The sequence below is a fragment of the Lycium barbarum genome, chromosome 3, assembly GCF_019175385.1.
Source record: "Lycium barbarum isolate Lr01 chromosome 3, ASM1917538v2, whole genome shotgun sequence".
In the NCBI taxonomy this organism is placed as follows: Eukaryota; Viridiplantae; Streptophyta; class Magnoliopsida; order Solanales; family Solanaceae; genus Lycium; species Lycium barbarum.
Window position 1 is genome coordinate 146,445,944 of NC_083339.1, and position 18,962 is coordinate 146,464,905.

The following is an 18,962-nucleotide window of genomic DNA, read 5'->3' on the forward strand; positions in this document are numbered from 1 at the left end:
TATGTATGATTAATTACCTCTGTACACATTAGAACGAGCAGCAACACCTTGTTGTATTCCAGGAGATAGAATTAAACAAATGAAAACAAGGGTCACAATGATAGATCTTGAACTTATGGTCTTCATGGTGTAATGAGAAGAAAACTGGAAATTAACCTTTAAATGAATGAACAAGTACAAATGATACAAGTATTTTATAGTGCAAGATTATAAAAAGGAATATAATGAAGCTTTGAACGAATTGAACAACTGTGTGTTCTCACTTAAACTCAGGGTTGACTTGACTACAAGTTAATTCATAATTGGTATTGGAGTCTTTGCTATAAATTTATATGCAATTGGGAGAATTTCTAAGCTTTATCTTAAACAATAAAATGATTGAAAGTCAGCAATTGCGATTTTGCTGACTTGTGCACATGGTGGTGCACATGAGCGCTGAAATTTTTGAGTGCCAATTAACAAAGTGTCTTCTTATTAGACATTTAGACTTCAAACTCTCTCACCGCTCATCTTTTAGAGAACAATTAAATACATTATATTCCTTAGCAACATTTTATAAATAAATTATTTTGCAAGCGTTTTGATGGAGAGTTTCAATTTCATCTTTTGAAAATTAATTTTTTCTAGTCAACTATACTTATAAAATAAAACTGAATTAAAAAAAGGACACTTCTCGCATCTATCGTTTGCAAAATATGCAGAAAAAGAATATGAAAACTTAGATTGCTTGCTGTAGACACATTGGGCATTTCAGCAAGATAACTTCTCAAATGCACATGGAGAATACGTCTAGTTTGTTTGGGCAGATTTTCAACTCTTTGAATAGTACTCTGATTTAGACTGCTAGCATTTTCCACGCCAAAAGTTGACTTTCTTTTTTAATTTTAAAAAATGAATCCAAGCGTTGATTACATAAGCTTTCTTAATTAATCCATTATCTTAAAAATAATAAAGGAGTCAATTTCTTCTTATAATTCTTAGTTCATTTGGCGGTGGTGGGGGAGAGGGAATAGTTGATTTCGAACAATATAAAATCAAACAAATTGTGATAGAATAATTTCGAACTCGAACTTCCAAATTCCACTATTGAGAATACTACTCTTTGGCAAAGTTTAGAGTTATCTGGAAGTTAATGAGATATTCAATTTATTTTACAAATTTAGTCACAGACGTGTCTTCTTCTATTAACATGATTTTTAATGCATCATTAAACTTATGGTATTTCCAACTATTCTAAAGCTTTTCTTAGTGACATGATAATGGAAGTGTTGAGTTTTGATCTTGTCTGTGGCCAATACCATGCTGTTTTCTTTTCCCTTTTCCGAGTTTCAGTAAATTAAAAAATAAATCTATGATAGGTTAGCGAGTAAAATGTACTCAGTCGTTCATTCAAAATAAAAATAAAAAAATGTACTCAGTCCAAATATTTTTTCTTCTAAGCAAATAAACGGAGTTTCTTTTTTTATTTAAACTTTCTCCATTGATCATTGATGTGCAAAAAGTATAATTTGAGTTTGGCAACTCAAACTTTTACATGATCATTGAGATGAGACTATCTTAGAAGGTAAGCTTCTATGGTTAGCACCCAAAAATATGATCATAGTAGACTAGAAGGCTACACTATGACTATGAAGATCAGTCCACTAATTAGGCTCAAAAACAAACAAATCAGGTCTGACAGGTTTTACACTGAAACTAGGCATATTCCATTTGTCTAAATTTATTAATCCTCGAAAGCGGTTTATGATCCTATGATTCTGTACATTATTTAAACATGGAAAAATGATTAAATTTGCTCTTGTAGACTGTAGTATATGAAATTTAGCAATTTTGTCCTCATTAAACTTTTGATCTAATATTACTTTCGCCGTTAGAAAAAAAAAAACATTTTTTCCACCGATCTCTAACCGATCGTAGCTCCAACCTAAGGTAATTTTAAACCATTTAAAAGTTAATGGTTAAATTTGAACCTTTTTCTCAAAGAATTTGGACAAGTTGAGTCCATTGATTTAATGTTGGAACAAAAAACTTAAATAATGTACATGTGCTAACGATAGTAGTACAAATGAACAAAAAAACTTAAACAATAAGAAATTTAAATAATGTACATGGCGAATGAAATTTTTAACAAAGGTGAAAACGAAGCTCCAACCAAAACAGGAGCAATATTATTCACACCAACAAAAATTCAAATCACCCGAAACAAATTTCCAAAAACATTAATGCAGGAGCAATTATTTTCTTATTACATTCTTATTTAGAAATCATCACATAACGTCTCTTCTCGTCATTTTGCTTAATTATTACTCCATCACGGCTGGACCACGGCGGCCGAAAACGGAACTGCACAAGCGCAAACGCAACACGACGGCGTATTTGGTTGGCAGCAGTTGCAGTTGTCACATTTTGGTTCCTTAAACCCAAGTTCTGCACCAATCACAATCAAATCATTAGTTTTTTTTATCGTCGTTGAAAGCAGCGGAGTCAGAAATTCTAAAAGATAATTCAATTATTTATTATATACACTTTATAATTTTACTGTTAACATACCTCGACGAGTCAATCTATCGGCGTTGCTAGGAACAGCTGGAGATAAAACTAGCATAAAGATGATGATTGTAGCCAGAAAAGTCTTCTTGGAATTCATTGACATTGCCTTAGGCTATAGGTTAATTTGATAAATCTACAATAATGTTGTTAAACATACACCACTTCGGTATAGTGATATATATAGAGCTTGATGATATGAAAAATATTATATTTATAATATGTTGCTTGATACAACAAGGCAAACTTATTACTTCTTTTAGTACTAAACTACTAATGGAGCTTTCAATTCCACGAGTTGGAATTATTTTAATAAGTAAAATTTAAAGTTCTTAATTAGTCTACCCTTATAAAGTCTTTGACACCAGATTAAAAGACGAATATGGAAATAGTTTGGAATGGGCTTGCTACTTTCACTGCGAATCTGCAGATAAGTTACGCAAATATTCCCTTTTAGATCACCATTTAGATTTTTTTCCAATTTTTAAAAAGAAATTTTACTCATTGTAACTTCTTTTAAGACCTAATTATTAACATTAACTACCCTTTTATTTAATTATATTTAGTAGCTAATTAACTTTTCTAAATTACAAATGGTAGCTATATCAAAAATACATACTCAAACACATATATCTTTCTTTTTTCCCAATTACTACCTATTTCAGATTTTTCATTTCTCAAAACCCTAAAAAATCTCTCTCCCCTTCTCTCAACCACCACCACCATGGCTGCCCGCCCATCTCTCTCTTCTGCCTCTCCCTCTGTGCTCAACCCTCCCTCTGTCCGCCACCCCTCTCTCTTCTCTCTCTCCCTCTGTTCTCACCTCTCTCTCTCTCTCTCTCTTTTCACTCTATCCGGCGAGGCGAGGGCACAGATCTGGCCGTGTGTATTATTGGTGGTGGCGGTGATGGCACTGATTTTGAGATGGCGGCGGAGAAGATGACGTGGAGGTGGAGAGATTAGGGTTTTTTGGTGGTGGTTGTGTCTCAGATTTGGGTTTTTGGTAGTGGTAGTGTCTCATATTAGGATTTTAGTGGTGGTGGAGAGATTAGGATTTTTGGTGGTGGTAGTGTTATATCCCGTATTTTTGAACGTCAGATTATTTGCTGAGGTGGGACCCACACATCGAGATTTTTTTTGGGACATCTAAAAAAATTCATATGAATCACATATGAGAAGTTAAACACGACTCAAGAAGGACCCTTGGGCCAAATCAAAGTGGAAGTCCTCCAAACGAATATTTTTAAGAAAACGTTTTCGGGTGATCTGACTTCAAGGGGCAAAAACGGTATTATAAGTTTGAAATTTGGAAGAGTACCAAGATATAGAAGTTTTAGATAATTGAATTAGCTTTCCAACCATAGGTCGTGGGTCCCCAGGTGACGTCGGTACAAGGAGATATGGACGTTTTAAGGTCGAAAGGTCAGTGGGCTAGGCCCAACTCGGGACCAACCGGGTTGGCCCAAAAAAATCAAAAAATAATAATAAGGCCCAAATTTGTGAGGGATGGCCGGCCAACATGGCCCAAGCCCATGATTTTATTAATTATCCATGTGATAATTAATATAAAGGATCAATTAATGAGTCATATCTCATTAGAAACTTCAAGAACACTTGAGAAAAAGGAAAGAAGGAGAAATCTCCAAGGCCATTTCGGCCAAGTGCAAAAATTGACAAGAAAATTGACAAAAATTTCTTCAAAAATTATTTTCTACCAATTAAAGGATTCCTAGCAAGGTGGAGTGGTCTTTGGAGCAAGAAAAATTCATATTCTAGCAAGTTGCAAGACTTAGCTAAGTGAAAGATCAAGGAAGAAGGTAAGAACTTATTCTTTACATGTTATGGATATTTTTGCATGTTGTAGTGTGCAAAAGTGAGTGAAATTCATGAATAGCAAGAATATAGTTGTGTGGCGGTGAGTTGTATATCACATGTATAGCCGTGTATATTTGGTGAATCATGAATGCATGGTGAGCAAGTTTTATTTAGTATGTTGGTTGTTGTGTTGTGGATTTTATATTGCAAACAAAAGCCTAATGAGCTTAGTGAAGTATTAGTAGTTGGAGGCTTGTCTTGGAAGATTATGTAAATTGAATATTATGTTCTTACATGTATGGAAGATAATGATATTAGTATGGTGTTGTTGGAATATATATTATAAGGTTGTTATTGTTTTCATTGGAGTTGGAAGGTTTTGAAAGAAGTAGTAAGTTGATTAAGTTGTTATAATGTATCTTGGATTGAATATGGAAATTGTTAGTGTGGTTGAGTTATGTTAATAGTTTGGCCGGGTTTGAATTCCCGGGTTGTTGTTGATTGAAAACTTGCTAGGTAAATGTTGAGGATGGTGTATTTACAGAGGAAATGCTGCCGAAATTTCGGTAGCCAAGTGTTTCCTTAAGATTCTAACTCTAAGTACCCTAATGAAAGTTTGGGTAAATGTGACCAATTTGCAGATTTTGACGAGATTGCAACGTGAATTCGGAATAGCAAAAGAAGCGGAAAGAGGTATGTAAGGCTTCACCCTTCTTTCTATGGCATGTCTTAGTTGAAATAAGTTGGGTACGAGCCTCGGGGACAACTCGGTTCCCCGGAATCCGCACCTAAAGTTTTCCACTTTTTGTTCAATAGAATTGAACTAGAAAGTGTGCCAATTGTTGGAAAAACCTCCTACACCCTTAGAACTTGTATAAATGGGACCCGATTACCCTAAGACCCTCACAAGTAACGCTATGACACGTAACATACGTAAATCGTATACGCTACCTCATCCGGCCCGAGGTGGGCCCGCTACTCTCGGATTTTTCCTTACAGTCTTGCTTGACTTACTTGAAGTGAATCCAAAGGGAACCTTTGATCCCGATTTCGTTACCAAATGATAAATACTATGACTCCTCTAACGAGGGCACTTCCATGACGATAGTGATAACAATGATGTTAGATAAGAGAATATGCCTATGATACGTACTACCGGAACGACTCTATGACTAAGATGACTAAGCTAAGTATCTTATGTAAACATGAAAATGATAAACTAATTTTTGAATATTATTTATATTTCCTAGCTATGACTTTATTTTCTAAAAGATTTCAAAGTCTATGAATTGTCATCTATGATGCCCCGATTTCATTCTACGTTTACTTTAATATTATTCCCCGTTGATAGTCTCACCTTAAAATACTCGTTCCTTCAAGGTGAGACAAAGTGATCACGAGTATTCTATAATGTAATCGGAGGTTACCGACTTTACGTCACACCGATGACTACATGATGCTTCTTTGGGCTCTCCTGCGTGCCTACGAGATATATGTTTATAGGATACGTAAATGCATATAAGACATGTAAATGTATGTAGGATATGCGTATATATTTCTAAAATATGCACATGACGAAAGAGTTAGAGCGCTATAGACGCTGATACATGCACATGATATACGTATATGTATATGATAAAAGAGCTAAAGAGCTATAGACGTTGATATATGTACATGATATATGCATATGTATACGGGGGAAATGGAGGTAAGGGCAGAGCGTTATGAACGCATATCCACCTGATCAGTTGGCATTACATGATATGATATCGTCCCGGACGCGGGATGTGTATATTTATGGTTAAATGGATCGGCTGCCGACGCCTCGGCAATATGAGATGTCCTATTTTATATGTATATGTATATGAACAAGGAAAGATTCTTAAAGGAAAGCTAAGTACGCATAGCACCTGCCAAGGGTATATATATATACAGGTTATGTTTTTACCTCAGGACATGTGCTATTATCCTCTTATGTCGTTATTTCCGTTTTATACTTTCCGTATGCTACTATTCATGCCTTACATACTCGGTACACTATTCGTACTGACGTCCCTTCTTGTGGACGCTGCGTTTCATGCCGCGCAGGTCAGTAGACAGGTGGACTTGATCCTTAGAAGTCTTGCCAGCAGTGTTGACAGCGCTCCAGTTGTTCCGGAGCCCCACTTTCGTGGTACTATTTTGTGTATGTATTTTCGGGCACGACAGTACTCGGCCCTTTCTATGTATAAGTGTACTATGTCTAGAGGCTCGTAGACAGTTATGTACAGTCAGTTAAGTACAGTTAGATATATGGTGTTTTGGCATGTTAATGTTGATGTATAAGTGATAACGAAGTTTATTAGTCTATGTTCAGAATGACGCCGCTAATGTTAATGTTCAAAAAAAAAAATGGCTCTGTTTACATGGCTTGCTAAGAGGTAAAGGTAAAACGATAGACAAGGGGTGCTCGGTACAAGTATCGGGTACTCGTCACGGCCCCTAGACGGGTCGTGACAGGTAGTGTCTTAGATCTGGCCGTGTGTATTTGTTAAAAGTCAAATACAAATACATTAAAAAATCTACATCTCACAAATACACTGTTTTTGAATATATTTGTCTTTGTATTTTTTGAGTGTATTTTTTAGTGTACTTTGTTAATAGCCAAACACACTGTTTTTTAATGAATTTGTCATGTATTTGAATTTTTTTGTCTTGTATCTGAATGTATTTGTTGAAATCCATTCAAATACACGAAAATTTGAATATATTTGGCTTCATATGTAGTTGAAATGTACACAATGTATTTGAAATACATCAAAGAAATACATCAAAAAAAGGCCATTGAAATACATCAAAAAAAAAATCAGTAAAATACATAAAAAAAATAAATCACTGAAATACATATAAAAAAAGACACGAAAATACATTATAGCAAAAAAAAAATCACTGAAATACATAAAAAAAAATCACTTAAATACGTCAAAGCCAAAAAAAAAATCACTAAAATACATCAAAAAAATATATATTAATATCTAATTTAATAGCTCCACCGTTAAAGGCTAAAATCAATGATCCTTTTTTTTTTCTCATGTATTTGTTGGCAACAAATACACGCGAAAATATACACTATTTTGCCAAAATGTAGCTACAAATGGTAATATTTAAAATGGTAGCAAGCTACAATAAGGTAGTCATTTGAGTAAGTTTGCCTTTTTAAAAATTGTGCAAATATAACCCGTAAAACAATATTTTCTTGCATAAGGTTATATCCGGGTATAAAGTTTGCTTATATGTTTCTCAAACTTAGAACGAAAACATTAGACTGTTTTCTAAGTTTGCTATAACTTATAAAATTTGAAAACTGTGATCTAACATTTACTCATAAGATTTTCAGTTTGCTCAAAAGGAATCTTTAGGCCGTGGTCCATAAGTTGCAAGAGGAAAACTGTTCTCCCGGATAGGGATAACTTAGTAGGCGTTTTCCCATAGAAACCAAAAACTTTTTCACTTTTTTTTTTGGAATTTTGGAGTTGGAGTTGTGTTTGGCCATAGTTTTTGAAATAATATTTTTTTTGAAAATGTACATGTTTTGGTTGTGAAAAAAGTGAAAACTTGAAAAACAAGTTTTTCTTGTTTTTCAAATTCCAAATACAATTTAATACAATTTCAAGTTGTATTTAGAATTTTCATGGTCAAACACTAACTTTTGAAAAAAGTGAAAAAAAATTCCGGAAAAAAGTGAATTATTCTTATGGCCAAACGGGTCCTTAGTTTCACCGAGTCTGCAACATTGCATTGGACAATAAAATTCACGAATAATCATTTTTCAGCCCTTGTAATTAGAAAATAGCCATCATCATGGAATTTACAATTTTGCAGTTGAAACTTTATGCAGTTGAAACTTTATGTTGACATTGTCACGGAGTTTTAACTGTGAAATTTCAAATTTTATGATAATGACTATTTCAATTACTACAGGACTGAATAGAGGCTAACCCACGCTGTTACTTCGCGTTTGGACTCGGTCAATGCTTGTGATGGGCTTGTTATTTTCCTGAGAGTTGTGGGCTTTCAAAGGACTAATTTGGAAGTAGTTTGGACTGATACCACGGTTAAAGTTCAATATATTTGATCCAACAATTAAAAGTGGGCTCTGTTCAATTCCCGGTCCGCTGCCATTAAAAGCAAGGGGATTGTGTTTTTCATATACCAATATATTTTTTATTGGGCAATTCGCCCTTATTTTGGGGTGGTCTTTAAATTTTGTCTCTCATATTTGAAATCTTTAAATTTTGCCCTTTGGCTAAAACCCATGAGTTCCAGGTTCGACCCCCCACACAGTCAAAATTTAAAAAAAAAATCGCAAGACAGAGTTTAAATCCCGCTATGCCCCCACGGGAATAGACTTGTGAAGGAATTACCAAAGTTATGCCGGACCCGACATACTTATGCCTTATGGGCAAACTTGACATAAGTATGCCGGGTCCGGCATAACTTTGGTAATTCCTTCACAAGTTTATGCCGGGTCCGGCATAAAAGTTTGCCCATTAAAAGTATGCCCCCACCGACATAAACTTGTTAAGGAATTACCAAAGTTATGCCGGACCCGACATACTTATGTCAAGTCTGCCCATAAGGCATGAGTATGCCGGGTCTGGCATAAATTTGATAATTCCTTAACAAGTGTATGCCGGGTCCGGCATACATGCGACCCAAACCTTGCCTTGCAATTTTTTTTTTTAATTTATGCTTGAGCGGGGGTTCAAACTTAGAACCTCATGATTTCTGCATGAACGCTCAGAGTTGAAATGCGAAGGGCAAAAATTAAAGACCAGCAATATGAGGGGCAAAATTTAAAGACCACAAATATGAGAGGCAAAATTTAAAGACCACCCCAAAAGAAGGGCAATCCGCGCAAAAAAATGTTTTTTATTCCTAGAACTAAGTCAGTCTGATTGAATAATACAAAAATAAGAAAGAGCGCATAAAGATAAACCTTCAACTAATAAAGAAGAAAAATTTTCAAGTACAAAATTGATTTTCATATCCTTATTGGAGCAGGAAATAGGAGCTAAACCAACAACAGTGTTGAAAACGAAAAGAACACCAATGAGACGCAGAAATACACTAATGATAAGTTATCAACTCCATATATAATAAACTTTGCATGTTCTTGACATATTGCCAATATTTTTCCACACAATATAATGAACCATTCCAATCCATTGGAAATTTATTCTTCAATACGAACATGCAACTTTTAGTAGAATTCCTAGAAGTGCTATGGATTATTATAAGATTGAGTAACGTAACAGGCACAATAGCAAGGTGGTGGCGGAGGTGCTGTTGATTGGCAACATAGACATGGTGGGATCGCTGGATTCTGATACAATTCTGCAAATTACATCAACCAAAACACAAAAGAATAAAAGTTAGAAGAAGAGGAAGGTACTTAGCAAGTAGGTATCTATATCACGAGTATCAAATTTAGCCCATGAATTATATATATTTCCTTTGACGGGTTAGACCTTAGATATTCATTCATTGGTGGATTATCTTGAGCATAGCCCAAGTTGGCCTTTCTAGACCGCTTGGACCCCATTTGTACTGACTACTGTATACGTAGCTCAAATTGACTCGTAAAAGAATCGATCAAAACAGAGAATTTTTTTTTGATATAGTCAGGATGATAAATGAAAGAATAAATTTCTACCCTAAATTTGATTTGGTAATGAAACAAATGGTAAAAACAAACAAAAAATAAAAATTGATTTTACGTTGTGCGGGTTGTGTTATTATTTAGTCCACAATGACCAACCTGGCCACCCCAGCTTGATCAACAGTAGTACGATGCCAATCTTTTCAAAAGTTTCAACTCTATCGTAGAATTTTCGAGTTCAACAAGTTGAGTGTTATCGTTTATTGGAATTGCATTTAATTAATTTCGCAATTGCTGAGAGGGGTCAAAATAGACGAGTCAAGTAAAGGAGTCAGCTGGTCATTGCAGCATTATAGACTTTGAATTGTTCTTCTACCAATATGTGAAATCCTTATTCTTCCTTTTATGATTCTCTTTGTGGACTGTAGAATGCATTAAGACTCTTTATAGTCTAAAGTTAAAGATATGCAAGACTCAACAAAACCTTACACTTGGTGAGGTAGTTAAAGTTCCCAAGATACAAGAAGTCGAGTTGCATGTGATGTTTCTTAGAGATTTCTCAATATCTTAAGCCCTTTTTTCTTTTTTGAATTGTGACTTGCTTCAATAAATTGCTGAGCGGAATCAAACTTCGCCATGGAGGCAAGAAAATAAAGAAATTACCATGAATTTACCAATCATTTCAAAGTCATAAAACTAATTCTTGTAAAAGAAAAATAACCCAACTATGTGAATATAAATAAATAAAACTTAGGAATACGCAAAATCCTATCCCGGGAAACGCAAGCTCCCATGCAACGATTTACACTCCAATCTCTTCTCATACTTTCATTCTCTTGGACGGGCCTTGATCAATAATAGGATCAATTGGAGGCGGCTGAGTCTCTGGTTCCTGGGTTTCAGAGGGTTCTGAAGTGGAAGCGGGTGCATAGCCTTCTGGAAAAGGTGGAGGCGGAGGTACAGGTGGCAGCTGCACAGATAGAAATAAGTATCTCTCAGTTTTAGAACTTGATCTATTGAACTTTAACATAAAGATCCTGGTAATGAAGCCTTGGACTGCAAATAAAGTTTCAGATACTTCGGGGATAATTACTCACAACCCAAGTGAAGTCCCTTAGCTTAAAGTTGATGACCTCATACTTTAAGGTGCATTGGACAAGATTGACAGGTTTGTCTAAGGGTAAGAAAGCTCCACTTACCTTCCGTTGTAGAGAAGCAAGGATGTGATCAACTCGCTTAAGTTCCTTAAAGTCAATGGCCTCTTTGGCGGGCTTAGTTTCAGATGCTGGACTATCATTTTCAGACTCCACTGCAAAAGGTATTCATTGAACAGAATCAGATAATGAAATAACAGTAAAAATGATAGAAACTGATACCGCAAGCTGAATGTAAGATTGTTGATTTAAACAATATGAGTAGGGAGATGCAAGATTGTGTCATGAGAGAGATACAAGTTGAAATTCGAAGAATTCTTGTTAGAATATATTCATGAACAACAAGATATACGCACAGGTCCAACTTATTGAAAGGACATATACACACACCGAGGACTTAACTCCCGCCTTTCAACCTGACAACTAAATGGCAATGTGTTGTAATGAGAAATTCAGTGTTACAGTAGCCTTCAGAAATTTTTTGTTTTCATTCAAGCCCTTGAAAGTAACTAAAGAATAAAATAAACTTGTTGTCTACTACTTTATCTTCCCCTCTTTTTGGGGCGGTGTGGGTGGGAGTGTATGTTGCTCGGACTCTTCGAAAATATAGCTAGGTGGGTGTCGGATCCTCCAAAAGTAGTGCAATTTTGGAGGATGCAACACGGGTGGGGCAGCATCTTTTGAGAGTCCCAAGTAACATAGGTGGGAGTGGGGGAGCGGGGATTTGGGTGTTTGCGTAACTGGAAAACCTTTCTTTGCAGATAACAAGTTAAAATTGACTGTCTAGTAATGGCACACTTTGGTAGGTTGGTGGTTAAGGAAGCTGTAAGATAATTTGCAAAAGAGAGGCCTACAAGTAGTCAGCAGGCGCTACATGTGTGAAGTAGATGCAGAAACCACTAACCACCTCTTATATTGTTCTATCTTCTCAGTTATGGCGAACTGTTCTGAATTTTTTGGGCACTAGATGGATCATGCCAACTTCTGCAGCAGAAATTGCTATCTTATTGGAACAGAAAAGGTCTCCACAAACACCTGAAGATAGCATGGAATTCTATCCCTACATCAATTTGGTGGTGCATCTGGAAAGAGAGAAACATAAGGTCTTTTGAAGGTTAACGGAACTCAATTTTGATGATTACGTTTTTTGTTATTAGCTTCTTGGTGTGAATTGAAAGGGATAGATGATAGTGAAACCCTGTTACAGCTCAAGAATGTTTCGTATAGTAGATATCCAGGGTTGTTTTTCTGTTTCGCTACCATTTGGATGCAATCCCAGCGCCTTCTTAGTGCTTGGCTAGCTTAAACTGTTAAAGATGCAGAAAAGACTGCAGTGCAACCATAAAAAACATCTATTATCGCTCTCATTAAAGATTCTTATTCTTCCCTAGCCAAAAATCACAAAAAAAAAAAAAAAAAAGGTAAATAGGATGGAAAAATAAAGGAAAGAGATGTCAAGATACCATATCCGATCTTTTCCAACTTTGAAGATGCAGTACCAAAAGCTTTTGATATATGATATAGAGCACGCCCCTGTCAAATAAGTAAATGAAGACAATGATCATCTATGGCTTTTGATGTTCCATCAATGAATTCTTCGACCCACAAAAAATTAATCATTGATATTCCATAGCGCAGAACAAAAAAAGGGACCAGCTTTCCCCATAAAGGCAGAAGAGTGCTTCAAGCATATGAAAATGTCGCACATGTTTTACCTGCTTTCCACAATACTAAAGACGCATGAATACAGAAGAACATTGACAAACCAATGCTGATTCTCATCGCGTTATCCCTCTAAAGATTTCCTCCCTATGAAATTTTAGATGGAATTCTTGCAGTCTCTCCTCGAGTGTCAACTTTCTTTTTCTCTCTTATTTCTTCAGAATCCTATAGAATTATAAAAACTCCATCCAGAGACCAAGCCAACCACCTCAATATCAACTACCAAACAGCATTATCTAGCCGAGATCTTCCACAGCAGCTTACTAAATTTCTTCTTACATTAACTTTCCTACAAAGGTCCAAGTTACCAAGAAACACCTAACATGTAATTCCTACTTCAGAAGTTCCTTTATGAGTCAAAATAAGCCCTAATTACGAATTAAGAAACAGAAACTTGTCATTCACGGTCTTTATCAATATTTGGTACCACAATTAATTCAGATAATAACATACATATCAAAAGCAAAAACAAAGTATCAACAGTGATCTTTCCTAAAGTTGTACTACAGAAGACAAAGCTCCATTTCTTCACTACCGACAGAAGTTCAAGTGACTGAACAAAGCCATTGTTCGCATCTAATCTGATCCATCCAATGTCTCATCATGCTGTACACATAGATCTTTAGAAAGCAATGGTTCTGTTATTTATTTAGTTTTAATTAAGCAAAAAGTAGATCCTGAATTATAATAATGGTACGATCTTTAAACATTCTAATGTTCGTGAACAACATTTATCTAACTCTGCTTTAGCACTACATATAAATCACTTGGAGGAAAGACCAACATAAAGAAATTCAGAATGTTAGCATCAGATTAATATCCAATCTGCTGCAAGGAGAATAAATATTTTTTCCTGGATAAATCAATAGCACATAATTATCGAAATTCGAACAATGACCTAAAGTATTATAGGTGGTAGGAGAAGTAACATAAGCAATTCTACATGGCGGTAGGGAAGATTTTCTTAGAAGATTTATCTTGAATGCTCAGCAAATAACAAGTATTCTTCTCTGAAACAAAAAGACAGAAGATGGGGAAGCAAAATATACTTCCTACCCAAGAAGGAGACAAACTTCTTTGCTATTCGAACTGCCCAGACGCCAAAGGTGAAAGATAAAGACTTCTACTCTTAGTTTATCTAGATAATCACATATAAAATGATGGTGGGAAGAGTGCTAGATAGAGGTAGCAGAAGACAATTTAACAGACAAGAATCAGCAAGACTAGAATACTAACAAGTCGAGCTGCAAACACATTGCATAGCTGTGGAGCTTGGTATATTGAACCATCCAAGACGTAATAAGTTAGCATCGGTGTGACCTTCTCCGGACTATCCCTCTTTTGCTTACGGATGACAAAGAGATGAGGCTCCATTACTTCACTCAGTGTGTATTCGATGCCAGTCATTTTCCTGCAAAGCAAGTCGCATATTCAACTGCACAATTAGTTGTGCATGTCTCCATTACCAAAGACCATAAATTTACATACGGTCTTGAAAAATCGTGAAATACTCATACAAATGAAGTGTGTGCGCTTGCTAATGAACTTGTGCACTTGCTAACTTTTGCATCTTCAATTTACCTTCAGCCAGCAGCAGAGAATTAGTGCTCGTTTGGCCATGGATGGTTTTCACTTTTTTCGGAATTTTATTCCGGAAAACTGTTTGGAAATAGAATTGTTACTAATTTTCATTTCGAAATTTTCTGGAACTCAAAAAACTCCAAGAAGCTGTTTTTACAATTCACTCCAAATCACTCACAAAAATTCAAAAAACAACTCCAATTTGTATTTATGTCCAAACACAACTCCAATTAATTTCCAAATGCTATTTTCAACTTGAAAAACAAATACTACTACTAGTATTTTTTTTCCTAAATTTCACAATGCTTATGTCCAAAGGCCCAGTTAAAAAGCAAAGAGTGGATTGAAATTTCGAAATGTCATAGTACAATTCACAAAGAATACAACTTGTTTCTTTCATTTATTCCCAACCCAATCATACCCAGAAAAGATAACAACATAATACGACAAGTGGGAGTGGAAGAAAAAGAAAAGAAACAAAAAGAGTCATACGAGATATGAGAAAAATCAAGTGGATGAATAGCACGGGCACGGAGTTGTTCATTATTACAGGTCCAATCATAGAAAGGGGAAAGTGCAAAATAGTCGAATACTAGGTTTCTGTCAAGTGGATATGTATTCAGCCATAGCTGATCTCTGAAGCATATGCTCGTCATGTCTGTCCCAGGTAGTGCTGGACCCCCCGCTCCAATTCCCTCTGCGTTCGGCGTCGTCGCCATCTCCCCCTTTTCACTACTCTTTGCTATACTGTATACACTACACAAATAGCACTATGACTAATTAATTCAACAACGGACGATTTTTAGCGTGTTTCAGATGAGAAGCTAGTAGTAATTTGGGAGGAAACAAATTCTTTTTCTGACTTCTTGATGGATGACTAAATCAACCACGAATTTTTAATTTTTTTAAATAGCCACTTTTTAGTAATACGGAATTTGAAACACTCGCTGTTTCTCAAAGTCATGTGATATTACACATTTGATATGTTATTCGGTTTTCGATTTTCGGTAATATAGTTAAGTATACATTCATATATTAGAAATATTATAATTAACAAATATATAAGCACTAAACTATTCCATTCTACCTTGATTGAAAATGATGTTAGTACGATACTCTTTCTGTTTCAATTTGTTTGAACCTATTTTCTTTTTAGTCTATATCAAAATCAATGACATCTTTCCTAATTTGGAAATAAATTCACTTTATAAATGATCTACAGTCACGTAAATTTTCAAGGCTTATTTTGAACCACAAGTTTCAAAAGTCTTCTCTCTTTCTTAAATGTCGTGCCCAGTCAAATAGGTTCATATAAATTAAAACGAAGGGAGTATAATTGACATGTTTCTGAAAAAGCCGAAGTCATAATACTCTATTATATGAGTATCTATAAGTCAAAGTTGAACAAACTATTGTTACCAATTCACAATACAACAAAATACTGAAATTGAACTTAAATTATTGAACCATACCCATTATTAGCCCCTTAAACCCGTTCATATCTTGCAGAAATAGCGTCCTATGATCACTTCTTAATCGAGTCGTTGACAATGGTCATGGAATTATAATTTTCAACATAGTTGTTACTTTTTAAATGGAGCGAAAAATTGGTTATTTGTGGAATTTACCTTCATATCTTCAACATGGTTTCTGACACGTCCTATAATATGTAACCAATGAATACTTTTTATTTATCAGAATAATTATTAATTATAGTTATATAGTCAATAAACAAAAGCGTGGAGGCCTGTAGAAAATTGTCTCACCTAGGGGTATAGGGTCCTTCCTTCCCCCCGAACCTTTTGCCCCCTAGCTTGTTGCAAGAGAAATTTTTCTCCAAAATAAACAAATTTTACTGTCTGAATTTCTATCTAAATTCCACAAAATATTACTAAAATTTCTTCATAATCCCCCAATATCACTGCTGATTAATCTCTTTGATTGTTCCTAGCTAATTTCTCCATTTCAATATTGTTAGAGGGTTGATGTCCCCCGATGAAAGCTGAACAATTTTTTCTCTCAAGGTAATATAATATGTCCGTCGCTAATTCTTTTTTATGTTGAGACTATATCATCAAATAAAGGGTACTTTCCAAAGGATGTAGATTAATCGGTTAATTTAGCATTGAAATTCATGTAGCATATAGCCATGAATTCTAAGTATTATTCAAGAATCTGAGAATGCCTTATCGTGTCACCGCGAGGGCAAAATCATTTTCTTCCCAATCGTCTCAGGCTCAAAAACTAAAAGATGATCCTGTAGATCCTAAAAATGCTCAAGGTAGCGTTACGTGCGTTTACCAGTCTCATATCAGAGGCTATTGGCGTAATGTCACCGTTATATGGAGAAAGAACTTGATGAATCATTGTCTCACCATATCCGTTGATAGCGTAGAAAATGAAGATCACAGAACTTGCAAGATTGACCTTAAACCTTGGCATTTTTGGGCCAAAAAAGGTTATAAGACATTTGAGGTTGATGGAAATCAATTGGAGGCTTATTGGGATTTAAGATCAGCAAAATTTTCAGGTAGTCCTGAACCATTTAAAGATTTTTATGTTGCATTAATTTCAGAGGAAGAAGTTGTTTTATTATTAGGTGATTACAAGAAAAAAGCCTATAAGAGAACTAAATCAAGGCCAGCACTTGTAGATGCATTATTGTTTTACAAAAAGGAACATGTATTTGGTAAGAAAAGTTTCTCAACAAGGGCTAAATTTGAAAACAACAAAAAAGAAAGTGACATTGTGGTTGAAAGTTCAACTTCAGGGCCAAGAGATCCTGAAATGTGGATAAGTATAGATGGGATTGTATTGATTCACATAAAGAATTTGCAGTGGAAATTCAGAGGAAATCAGACAGTACTAGTGAACGAGCAGCAGGTACAAGTATTTTGGGATGTGCATTCTTGGTTGTTTTGTGAACCTGGTTCTAGTCATGGATTGTTCATTTTCAAGCCAGGGGTGTCTGAATTTGACAGTGATAAAGAGGGAAGTAGTAGCCTTGGAGGTGACAGCGATTGCAGCGATCACACAAAGTATTATTCGACGTTGAGTCACTCCAAAGCTTCACCCTTTTGCCTTTTCTTGTGCGCATGGAAGATTGAGTGATGATTGATGAGAGAACGAGAACAAGCGTAGGTGGTATGAATGTCATAAGTGGAGGCATGAGCAAAAGCAAACCAGAATGTAAACTTGATGAGCTCAACCTTTAAGGTTCTTAAAATTTACATTTGTTGTTATATTAATGATATTTCACATGTATATTTATGTACTGTAACGAAAATTATTGGTTCAATTGAACTCATCAAACCCAAAGTTCATTTGACGCTAGGCGTGGGTCTTTCTCACAACGATAGGAAGCCTAAAAATGAGTTTATTCCAAATTGAATGGAAAATTTGGAGCAGAGGGCTTGGCTAAAATGGTACTCCAAATTCTTTGCCTCTGGATCAAAGAATTTTTTGTGGAGAGTTTGAGTAAGTTTATTGGGTTCTTGTCGTTTTTTTTTATTTTTAATTATCTCCCTCACAGTCTATGTGACTTTTGTAAGTTGCGTTCTGTACTTCTGTATATTATTCAACAATATGACTCCAATATTAGAACATCAAATGGTTGACATTTTTTCTTTTGGAATCTTTCATTTAGATTTGGAGCTTGAAATCTCATGTTCCTCGGCCAACATGATAAATGTACTCTCAATGATCAAATCAATTTGTTCATATAGCTATTTCAATTCTCTGCTAAAGGCATCTTATGTAACCAAAAAAAAAATAAAAAAAATTGCTAAGCAAATCATACAAAATATTCTCAAAGTATTAACTAAAGATTTAGTTAATCAAATATTGCAAAGATTGAGAATTTTCTAAGCTAAGCGTGTACTTCGCCATTTTAAGGAAAACTGCAAAAGTTTAGAATTATTTGGGAAGAGAAAAGCCTTTCCGCGATTCAAGTTTCTTTTTTTGGTTTGTTTTCTATTTTGTTCTCTTCAAAAGTCCATCCTGTTGTTTCCTTAAAATGAAAAAAAAAAAATGGAATTAGTAAACATTTGATATTGCGGAGTCACATATACTAGAACTCATTCATTTTTTAATTTGTAAATTCAAACACATCGCATTCTCTCTGTTCTGCAAATTCCTTTGTCAAATCTGTGACTTGCTGGGTAGTCCACCTTTGCCCTTTTGTTTTTTGATCACCAATTAAATTTAACTATTTTAATCTCTAGTTTCACTATCAGGCCAATACTGGCTCCTGAGTCCTGATAAACTAGAATAAATAAGAATAAGATGAATGAATGTAGAAGTACAAATTCCAAATTCTGCCTCTCTATTCGAAGGTCATTTAATTATAGGTATTCTGTATTTCTATTCCATTGAGTAAGCAATATTTTTGCCGATCTTATTTGCCAATGCGACATCAACTAGTAAACTCTTTTTGTCAAATTTTGTTTTGGACGAGAATAGCACTACTATAATTTCTTACTGACAAATGGTCTCCTTCATTT

The 18,962-nt window shown here is 35.1% G+C and overlaps 2 protein-coding genes across 2 annotated transcripts; one reads left to right on the forward strand and one right to left on the reverse strand.

Moving 5' to 3' along the window:
* Positions 1-10,642: 10,642 nt before the first annotated feature.
* Positions 10,643-15,442, reverse strand: LOC132633432 (mediator of RNA polymerase II transcription subunit 6). The gene is made up of 5 exons (XM_060349845.1): positions 14,953-15,442; positions 14,116-14,290; positions 12,621-12,690; positions 11,203-11,312; positions 10,643-10,973 (listed from the first exon to the last, which is right to left on the reverse strand). The coding sequence occupies exons 1-5, from the start codon at positions 15,177-15,179 to the stop codon at positions 10,824-10,826; spliced, it is 732 nt and encodes a 243-aa protein (XP_060205828.1). The 5' UTR covers positions 15,180-15,442; the 3' UTR covers positions 10,643-10,823.
* Positions 15,443-16,250: 808 nt separating this feature from the next.
* On the forward strand, positions 16,251-18,062 carry LOC132634373 (uncharacterized). The gene has a single exon (XM_060350631.1). The coding sequence runs from the start codon at positions 16,642-16,644 to the stop codon at positions 17,569-17,571; it is 930 nt and encodes a 309-aa protein (XP_060206614.1). The 5' UTR covers positions 16,251-16,641; the 3' UTR covers positions 17,572-18,062.
* The last annotated feature ends 900 nt before the right edge of the window (positions 18,063-18,962 follow it).

Excerpts from the sequence above, each read along its gene's own strand:
- LOC132633432 (XM_060349845.1), bottom strand. The coding sequence starts at position 15,179 with ATGGCGACGACGCCGAACGCAGAGGGAATTGGAGCGGGGGGTCCAGCA. Across the intron at positions 11,313-12,620 it reads GTTGGAAAAGATCGGATATG|TGGAGTCTGAAAATGATAGT; the intron begins GTATCTTGACAT and ends TACCTTTTGCAG. Across the intron at positions 10,974-11,202 it reads TTGCTTCTCTACAACGGAAG|CTGCCACCTGTACCTCCGCC; the intron begins GTAAGTGGAGCT and ends CTATCTGTGCAG.
- LOC132634373 (XM_060350631.1), top strand. The coding sequence starts at position 16,642 with ATGCCTTATCGTGTCACCGCGAGGGCAAAATCATTTTCTTCCCAATCG.